Raw genomic sequence first — 10,784 nt, 5'->3', positions numbered from 1 at the left:
TTTTCGGTTTATGGTCATGATTTTTTAAATAATGTCTAATTAATTTGCACTTCATGATATACATCTTGATATTTACCATCTACCATCAAAGAATATGGTTGTCAGGATGTTAATAAAGTGGACATGATGGAGTTATTTAATGAAACATTTTCAACTACCAAGGTATACCCTAAACCCAATTAAAATGTGCAGACTAAATATGTAAAAATAATAACATTAACAACAATAATAATAATAAACACATGCAACAAGATTTTAAAAAGTATATTTGGCATCATAATCCACTGTGACACTGAGTTCCTGTAATTCCCAAAGAAGTAAAATAATTTTGCATAAGTTAAAGTTTCCTTCAAAGTCAAATTCATTCAAAGCAGAAAGGACTTTTGGCCATCTGATTCACACTTCATCTAGAAGTTAGAATTAAAATATAACATGAACAAAGATACAAAGTGCATATGCCAGTTATTAAACAGTCAATAACAATCACCCTATTGAAAAAAAAAAGATTTATTGATTAAAAGGCACTTTTATAATTAACACAGAGTAATCATGGTAATACTTTCCCTATATTTGTTCCTTTCCAAATTATTCTGTGTCATATTGCAGTATTTCTATTCCTAAACATGCATTACATATCTCTATTGTGGAATTATTGGAACATACTCTTCACTGGAAAGTTATTACATACTCAGGGTAAGCCTGCACATCATTAAAGATCACAAACATTGATGGTCTTGCAGAGTTGTCCGTCACGCTGTCATACAAATCAGCTGAATTCCCTGAACTTCTTGCAGGCGGTGCAAGCAAACCTGCTCGGCCTTGAGTGAAATCTCCAACTAGTACCTTGGCCAGGTACATGCGCTTCAGCCCCGTTTGATCAGGTTTTGCATACCCTCTTGCAGAGTAAGCTGGGTCAACAGCAAAATAGGCTCCATTGCCATACATAGCACCTGGGCAAAAAAAAAATTCAAACTACCTGTCATGACACTTCACTTTCACTTTCATAAAAATACAAAGTCAGACCCATAGAAAAAACTATGTTTAAGTGTGTGTGCTCAGTGTTATCATAAATCGTTTTTGTGGGGCAGCCTTTCATGGCTGCCCACTGCTTACTAAGGGCGATGGTTAAAAGCAGAGGACACATTTTGTTGTGTCAACATGTGCTGTGCTGCAGTGTTTCACAATGACAATAACGTCACTTTCACTGCAACTGTATTCTCAGCAAAAACACAGTGCAACATAGCACTCAGTTGTACAGGTGCTTTAGATCATGCAGTTAAGGTGCTGTATACCATGAACTCCAGCGTAGCTCCTGTTGAAGCCATGATGGTTGATCAAATTGATGCTGTTATGTGATGTGCCATGGAAGAGATTTTTCTCATTATTTGTATGCTTGTTTTTGTCCTCCATTTGCTTCTTCTTGATCATATAGTTCTTCCACAGTCCACCATTCTGAACTCTGTCAATCTTAATCCAGAAAGAAATAAGACAAGTAAAACACACAGCAGTAGTGAATAAAAGTACATGACAATAATTAACAGGTCCTGGCCATACCTTCGTAATTTTGTTGTTAAGCCCAGTCCCTCTGAACTCTCTCTCCACCTTACTGTATTCTGGAGATCCGGCAGGCACATCGACCTCGATGACAATGGACCCCTTCATGTCATCCCAGTCATCTGGAAGATCTATTGATTTGTCATCTGGGAAAGAGAGAATTTGACTAATTGAAATACTATTTAATACATAATTATTAATAATTACATGCACTGTGATTATTGTGACAGTAAATGACAAAACTGAACAAAACAAATTTCCTTTACTCTAATGTATCAGGTTGTGCAAGATAGATTCAGCTATTTAAAATCACTGATGAAATCAATTTCTACCAAATCTAATTAATCGTAGCTTATCAACAACAATTTTTTAAAAATTGTCTTGCATAGTAGTGTTTTACAAATATATAAAATTGTACCTTTCACATCTACTCTGCTGAGTACAAATGTGGTCTTGCCATTGGAAATTTCATTTTTAACAAAGTCTGCAATCCAGGTCTGATTTTTGAATTGGACAGACACCTTTGTTTTTGTCCTGTGCCCCATCTCCAGTTCATAGTTTGCAATCATCTCAAAAGGATGTGAGTTTTGTTGGTCATGGTAATGCCACTGGACAATGCTGCTGAACATAAAGGCTTCCCTTTTTTGATTCTCCTGCCTTTCTACCTTTTTGATCATATCTCTGATTCTCCGCTCAGCAGTGTACACATCACGGGTCAAACCCTCCACATGGATGACGGGTTCCATGCTCATGTTCTCCAATCTGATACTGACGCTCAGCTTCCTCTGCATGTTCTTCAGCTCATCTGCGTCCACCATGGTCAGGTATGTGATCAGAGGGTCCTGGATTGGGAATGCGGTGTGCTCTTTCTCTATGAGGTTTCGGAGCCAGTCTTTACAGTCTATCACATCGTGAACGCTTTCACCACACATCTGGAACACTGCCGGCTCAAACTCATGATGCTCCATGCTAAATTGTTCTTTCATTGCCAAACCATCTTCAGTGTCTTCTGTGCCTCCAAATCCAAGGAATCCTAAGTGTATTTTTAAGAACAGTCACACTTTTAGATGATGTTTCATTATTTCAAAAGACATTGTTAGATGCTTTATCGCACACTGACCTTTGACCTTGTCAATCCAGCCCTCTTCAAAAAGCTTTTGGCCTTGTTTTTGCTGCATTACTTGATGGAAGCTTGGCACCATCTCTGTCTGGAACACAAGGATTCTCACCAGTTTCAGACTCTGCCCATTCTTCTTCTTTACAAACTCCACCACAGCATCAATCATTGCAGAAGCAACTTCAAATGCTTTCCCCCCTCCCTGGCCTGGAAAAAATATGCAAGAAAAAAATAAGAGCATTGAAATAAATAGACATATTTCAGCAGAAAAAATATATAGTTTTTACTCTACCAGTGCCAACAGCTGGAAAGGACACAGATGTGAACTTGTTCTCCTCACAAATCTTAAGGACAGAATAGACAATATCTTCAATAGCTTTGGGCTGGCTGCTTCCCACAATGTGGATGATTTTCTTACACTGGAGCATTCCCGCAGAGGTCAAAATCATCTGGGAGTTTCCCTGAAAATTTCGTGACTGAACTGTGAACACAGAAAGGGGTCATTAGTTTTAGAACAGAAATAAAGTGTACAACTACTAAAAATGATGATTACAAACCAATAGAAGAGCACTCGTTTTCTACTGATTGTCCAGCAGCCTCCAAAATGGCCTTGGACACTCCTGTGGAGCAGAGAGATGTCAGATGTCAAGTGAAAACCTTTGCTTACAGAGCTGCACATAGCAAGGAAATGGTCAAATTAACTATCAATGACTTGCCGGTTGAAAATATAGCTTCCAGATAGTCAGACAAAAGCAGCCAATGCCATGATCCCTCTCAGTATGGTTACAGAATGCAGTAAAGTGAGTATACCTGCTTTAAGGGAGAAATTGCTATTGGAGGAGTTGACAATGGCCTCGGTGGTCTCTTTGGTAATGTCCCCTGAGGAGACCTCGAGAGTCAATTGACCAATATTCATAGTATGCACCCCCAAAGTGGGTGTCGACACCTGTCCAATTACCTCTGTGTAAATAATATGGAAAGGAAAGCATGATCAATTACATTTTTTGTGGGAATTCTAAAATGTATATTTTATTAAATTACTCTAATTAATATCCACTAAATATCAACATTTATATCAACTGACCACCATTCTTCTGATGCTTTGCTTTTTGTTTATTGAATGCTGGAGCTCCTGGGTTGTCATGGGTTTGAAATCCCTTGCTGACCACTCTCCGCTTTTCACCACGAAACTCCCTGCTGAAGCTCTGTGGTTAGAGATTGCATTTAAAAACATACACAATAAAGAATGTACATGAATAACAAGAAAACATGAACAATTACATTACCTCAATACTCCCTTGGTCTGAAGGATGCAATAGGATAGCCACCTCATGTAAATGTTGAGGGCTGTTTTTAGAGCTAAAATTCTCCGCTTCCTCCAGCATGATTGCAGACACTAAATCTTTAGGGAAACCCAGGTTTCCTGTACCAATAGCTGGGAAGGTAATTGAGTTCATCCTCTGATTCTCTGCTTCTACCAGGCAGTTCTGCATGATTGTCCTCAACACCTTTAAAAGAGATTTTAATTAATTGCATTATTAGTTTAACCAGATTAAGCAGATCCAGAGTAAGAGCTAAAAAAATTATTTTATGATAGAGACATGAAAAAATACTAATAATACAGCTTTAATAATACAGCTTTCCAACTAAGTAGAGGCGATGCAATAAACACAAGGCCTTGGAACCATGGACATATACACCTTGTTAAAACAAGTTACCTTCTCTGCATTTCCATTCCCAGAATCCCACGGAGGGCAGATGGCATGGAAAACCTTCTGACATCTCAGCTGATATCCATCAGTGACCACAACTGAACCGTAGCCAGTTGCTTGCTTCTTATCCAGAACTGCAGCCTGCAGTTTTGGGCCGGCAGCTTGTAGAAGGGCCTTAGAAATAGCTCCTTGACTGAGCTCCAAATTCGTGGCCACTGTGTTCACAATGACTCTAGTCTATGAAACAGAGTGATAATGCATAATCAGGAGGTGTTCAGATTGTATGGTTAAGTGGGTATGTCTTCATTTTAACCAATATGTTTAAATTAAAGAACCAGACGTGTCTTAAAACTTACAATTCGTTAGACTTTAGATCTTGTTATACTTTAATTATTTTAATTATAAAGGAAATACAATACATTCTGATCTTCAATTTCACACAACCCATAGCTAGTTTATCCTTACCAATTGATGAAAGATAATAACTATCATACAGTGAAAATGCTTAAAAAAAGCTAAAAACTCACAGATGCATCCTGAATATTGCCTTTCCTCAGAAGCATCAGGAGTCCCTTTGAAGTCCTTCTGGATTCAATGTCTTCCTGACTCTTTGACTCACCATAAGACCATCTTCCTTCATGACTAGAATGATGCTGGTGGCTGGTTCCCCCATGATCATCAATTCGTCTTTTTCTATGTTCCTTGCGTTGTCCATCATGTCGCCAGGAATGTGCCTCTTCCCATTCTGATCTCGGGTTCATGTCTTTAAAAACGCTTTTTACTGCCTCTGCCATGGCATTGACCGTTTTATCATCATTGTTGACCAAGTAGACCTTAGTCAGCACACCTCCGTTGAAACTGTTCTCAAAATAATCCCGCAAAGTTTTGGCAATGGTGTCAGCGCAAAGGTCTAAAGGAAAACCAAAAATGCCTGAGCTAATGGCAGGCATGGCTACCGAGGAACACTGATTATCAATGGCCAGATTCAGGCTCTCTCGTACAGCTTGTTTCAGCTTTCTCACAGCTGTTGGTTTGTCCATGCTGTGGTATCGGGGACCAACTGCGTGGACTACACACTTGTTGGGAAGGTTACCTGCCTTTGTCACGACGGCATCCCCAGCGCTTAGCTTGCCCTTTTTTTTGATGTGCAAGTTGCATTCCTCTTGGAGCTGTGGTCCAGCAGCATTAAGCAGGGCCAATGCTAACCCACCAATGTGTGCCAAGTCTTCATTAGACGCATTGACGACTGCATCAGCCTCAAATGAGCAGATATTGGCTTTGCTGACTATAATCTGGACACCACAATGCATCTCTACCTCACAAAAAATCTGCCTGAAGCCTATGCCTTGATCTCTCCTGCTATCGTCATCTTGATCATCAATCTCTTGCATGTAATCTTCCTGTAACAGAATCACACATTTTTTTTCTTTCACCATCAGGGGCACAAAAATGCTTCCCTCCTGCTGGAAATACTTCTTTGCTGCTGGCTTCCTGATGGTCAGTTCCTCTGTGTGCAGACCAGCCACTGTCTTAGAAAAATAATCTATGACCGGCACTACATGAACACGTTCTCCACTCAGGTTAATTCGGGGCCGTCTGTCGTCGAAAAGTATGGCCACTTCACCAGACTTTTCAAAAGACTTCCATTCTGGTGATTTAAATTCACGGATGAACTTGAGAGCAGCATAGGTTTTGACCCTGATTGTCTCCTGAATGCGCTCATGTTTGTGTAGAAACTCCTGCAGGTTGCGGCTAACTTCTCTAACTGGCTCCTGATAGCCAGAAACAACAAGATGGTCTTTTTGGTTTGAAGGGCTTATCAACATCAGCAAATGCTTAGAGTTGTAGACATCCTGAAGCTTGGTGACCAAATCCTGCCACTCGGGTTTTCTGAGCACTGCTTGGTCGTGTACAGTAATTTTCTGAAAAGATAAAGCATCCCTCAGCCTCCTCTCAGCATCTGTCAGGGATTTCTCAGAACTACCGGTCAAAATCGCCTTTCCATCCTTGACCATCAAAATTGCTTTAATTCGGTGGGATGTTAACAATTCTTCAGACATCTTCTCACTGTTCACTTTACAAAGGAACTCCAAGAGAACAGAGTCAATTTCAAGAACTTTCTGTTCCATTTCCATTTTCTTTTCCAGAAGCCAAGTCTTCATGGTAAGGACCTCAGTTTTGAGTCCAGACAGGACAAGTTTATTGGATTTGTAAGTGAGCTCTAGTTTTGGACATGAAATGGAAATGTACTGCTGGAGACCCTCTTGCTGCAGAAGGTTGAACAAGTGTGGAGACACATCCATTTCTTCATAAACACTGTTCTTTTCCCTCTCCATTTCAGCAGTTACCTTCTGCACAACGTCTTCCACTTTGTGCTTCAGGTAATCTATGTCTTTGGACATTCCTGCCAAAGTTAGGAGGCTGCCAGCATCATCAATGTTCACGACAACATTGTTCTTACAAAATGGCTCTATATCTTTAACCACCACGCCAACCAAAGGAGTGCTCAGTATCTTCTCGTACACTGCGTACTTGGACAGAGAATTTTTTAAAGTATCAGAAACATGCTGCCTCCAGCCAGTTATGTGCTTGCCTGACATGTCGTTCACCTTTAGCAGAGCTGGACTGGGACTTAGCTGCATCTCAGCTCTCAGGAAATCCACTTGACAAAAAACGGCCTCCATTTGCTTGTGAATTGAATCTGCTTGGTTCTTTTTCTTGATGAATTCTACAATGGCTGGATGGACTCTCTCTGTAAAACGTTCTGGAAGCTTCCATCTCGGCCTGTCTTTCCCATAAAGAGCTGTACCCAAAGACTTAAAGTATGGATGAATTTTGACAGGGACATTGCAAATAATGATCTTTTTTTCTGGCAAGGTCATTACGTCTGGAAAAAAAACAGAAATTAACGGATTACCAACATGAACTTCCAAAGTACCAAAATGCAAGGACTCTTATTTGTCAGTTTTACCTTCTTGTTTTGAAAATGTAACAATGGCAGCTCGCTCCTTTGGAATCATGTCAACTCTTGTCACATAAAATCCCCATTTTTCAAAGTACAGCATTAGCAAGTCCTCATCGGCCTGAGGGGGCAAGTCCTCCACCTTCATGCTGCACGTCCTCTCCAGGGCACGACTGCTCAAACCAAATTTCTTGAACTGTTTGTTATGCTTACCCTCTGAAATGAACTTCTGCACATCTGGACAAAAAATGCAAAATAGTGTAATAACTTTTTTTCCCGACAATTACTCTTCTGCATCAGAATTTTTACGTTCTTAACGGAGTCCACGTTGCATATCCATTATATAAACCATCGTGAACGTCAGTTCTGTAACATTTTCACTATACATTCTCACTTGGGTAAAACTACTGAACTGCCACTCAGCACCTACCTTCAGGGTTGTTAAATGTCACAACAGCAGCATTTGATTCATAGATCAATTCCACGGTAAATGTGTCACAAGAACATCCACAGATTCTTTCAACCATCAGCTCCAGCAGGTCATTGGATACACGTTCTTGAACATTCTCTAATACTACTGCTGTGAACTGAGGAGACTCTTCTTCATCCTCTTCCTCTTCATGATGATCTCCACTTCTTGTTTTGGGAGCTGGGGTATCATCAGATAAAAAAACAGATCCCCTCCCTGTAAAGATGTAAAAAAAATTTCTTTTAAATGTTCCCACCATCTGCATGTGGTAAATCATGAGTAGCTCTGTTTAATGTGTGAAGTTGAATTTAGTTCCACATTTGTTTACAGTTGTTGTTTATTTCTGAGCCTATACAGGTATGCATATGTCCACATTACATGTATATTCAATAAATAAATGAACACATATAACAACAATAATACTTATTATTAATACTATAAATGCAGTAACATTTCCCCATAAAGCCAAATGTCAAGCCTGATCCCAAGAATAGTGGTTTTGAAAATCCTTATGTCTGTATGTATGTCTTATGTGGTAGTAGCCTAGTGAGTAACACACTCGCCTATGAACCAGAAGACCCAGGTTCAAATCCCACTTACTACCATTGTGTCCCTGAGCAAGACACTTAACCCTGAGTGTCTCCAGGGGGGGACTGTCCCTGTAACTGCTGATTGTAAGTCGCTCTGGTTAATGCTGTAAATGTAAATCTATGTCTGTGTCTCTGTGCACTTGTTGTATGTCTTTACCTATGTGCAGTTGTAGCATAAGAAATTTCCTTCGGCATTAATAAAGTTTTCTGAGTCTGATTGAAAACCCCAAACAATATTCTTTCCTATTTAACCTCCAGATGGCACTGTTCACTTTAATAGTACAGCCCAGTTCATGCTCAATATTCCTTACTCCATTAGTCAAAATTCACACATTCACAGAGTGAAGCAGAAGAGTCAACAACAATAATTCTTTAAACCGCTCACCTGACCCCACCCGATCCGGGACCCGTGCTGCCGGTTCCTCGTCCTGGGAATAAAAATATCATGCAAGGAATTACATCAAATCTGGGTTTAGGCCTAAACCCCCCAGCACCCTGGCTGATGGCCACACAGGGCGTGTCCCCGGTCAGGTGGCCTTATGGTGTTGTTTGTGAGGTTTGGTTTTATGAACTGGCAGGATTTCTGAGGTTTGTCTATACGAACAGGAGGCCGTAACCCCTTTTCTTGAGGACAGAGCTGTTTCAGTCATGCCTGTTGTTCTGGAGTTACAAACACCAAAAAAAAGCCCGAGGTTTGGAGCGCTTACCGGTATTCTATCGGCGTTCAGCTTCAGTTTCACATGCAGACCGTCTACGTTCAATCCATGATCCGTCTTCGACAGGACACTCTGCCTGACTGCGAAAGATTGGTTTTTTTTAACCCCTTAACCAGTTGTCCACAGTTTTATATTTATATATAATAAATAAATGACTTACTCTCTGCGGACTTGAACACCACGACGGCGCGGTTCCCCTCCGCGTATTGCACCGCGCAGTCGCCGCCGCTGGATTTCTTCTTACTCTGAAAGTAAATCTGCAGCTTTTGTTTGATCACCTTCGAGAGATTCGGCGGCCAGTCGCCCTCCACCGAGACCGGGTAGGGGTATCCGTCCATCGTGCCGGCGCCGCGGTTCCCGAGTGAAAAATGTCCCCGGGGAACCTGGCGTCTCCGAAGCTCGCTTTCACTTTCGTTTCGTGCTAAACGGACGAGGGGAGTTTCCATTTGCATCATGCAGAAGCTACCTTGTGGACACGATGCGAACTATGGACCTGTTTATGGATCATACTCGAAAAGCTACATTTTACGAGCGACTGTGGGATTTGCAATAAAGATGTTGAACTGATGGCAATGGGAACAAAAAAAATATTTTTTCTTTTAATTTGTAAGAACAAAAAACGTGATCCGCGTTCGGTACACGCTACTGGATTTGCAGTGAAGTTGAATTTCTGTCTCGACAGTCAACGTTATTGAAATATGTTGTGCAGTTTCGTGCGTTCGCCAGCAGGGGGCGGAATGTCTCAGTAAAAGTGGGGAGTGGGGAGTGGGGAGTGGGGAGTGGGGCCTAAATTCCAGGCGCAGACAGTGACGTTGCGTGATCGACGGGCAAAAAAATCATAATATGAAATCCCGTTGACTTATTTTATTCTCGATTATCATTCCAGTATTTTTTTCCTCCATTACATGAAAATACTGTATTTATTTTTGGATTCAGAACACTTTGGAATTTATTTTTGGAATCAGAACACATTCCCTGTGCTCAGCGAAACCAGTCACATAACAGGGTCTAAAAAGCAATCTGTCTACATAGTAAGCTTATGTAATACAGCATTGTATTTGTGTGGGTGATCAGGCCAAGGATGCTAACATGCTGATATTTTCTGTAATATTGTCACCTTATAGCCTTCTGAGCCTTCATTTACATTTACATTTAAGGCGCCCTTATCCAGAGCGACTTACAACGTGCTCTCAAGTTACCATTGATGAAGTGATCAGTTCTAGTTCTTTAGGACCCTCAAATATGAATACAATCTTTTTATTCACTCTTGTTGTAGATTCTGTACATTAGTTAGACAATAAGAACATTACAAGTTAATCTAAATATTCTCTAAAGAGGAAGGTCTTGAAAATACTCAGTGACTGAGCTGTTCTGACCTCAAGGGGAAGTTCATTCCACCACCGAGGGGCCAAGAGGGAAAAGAGTCTAGATGAATGTCTTCCTTTTTGAAGATCAGTCGTGCTGCTGCATTTTGTATGCGTTGTAGAGGTCGGATGGTACATAGAGGTAGACCAGCTAGAAGGGAGTTGCAGTAGTCCAGTAGTGAGATTACTAAGGACTGAACCAGTAGTTGGGCAGATTCGTCTGATATTGTAGAGAATGAATCTACATGAGCGGGAGAGATTGCTGATGTGAGTTGAGAAGGAGAGTTGGTTATCTATTGT

At 40.8% G+C, this 10,784-nt stretch overlaps 1 protein-coding gene across 1 annotated transcript; it reads right to left on the bottom strand.

Annotated features, from left to right (window-relative positions):
- Nucleotides 1-249: 249 nt before the first annotated feature.
- On the bottom strand, nt 250-9,528 carry LOC114793086 (protein mono-ADP-ribosyltransferase PARP14-like). Its single transcript, XM_028984752.1, has 17 exons — nt 9,281-9,528; nt 9,112-9,200; nt 8,790-8,832; nt 7,776-8,030; nt 7,355-7,582; nt 4,911-7,270; nt 4,390-4,620; nt 3,958-4,179; nt 3,756-3,876; nt 3,482-3,631; nt 3,229-3,291; nt 2,964-3,152; nt 2,675-2,878; nt 1,973-2,587; nt 1,555-1,700; nt 1,293-1,467; nt 250-950 (listed from the first exon to the last, which is right to left on the bottom strand). Exons 1-17 carry the CDS (start codon nt 9,456-9,458, stop codon nt 667-669), a joined length of 5,553 nt encoding a protein of 1,850 aa, XP_028840585.1. The 5' UTR covers nt 9,459-9,528; the 3' UTR covers nt 250-666.
- Between the last annotated feature and the right edge of the window lie 1,256 nt (nt 9,529-10,784).

This window comes from Denticeps clupeoides, chromosome 6 (genome assembly GCF_900700375.1).
Source record: "Denticeps clupeoides chromosome 6, fDenClu1.1, whole genome shotgun sequence".
Classification (NCBI taxonomy): Eukaryota; Metazoa; Chordata; class Actinopteri; order Clupeiformes; family Denticipitidae; genus Denticeps; species Denticeps clupeoides.
The sequence above is the reverse complement of the archived record's forward strand: the minus strand, read 5'-3'. Positions and strand labels throughout refer to the sequence as shown.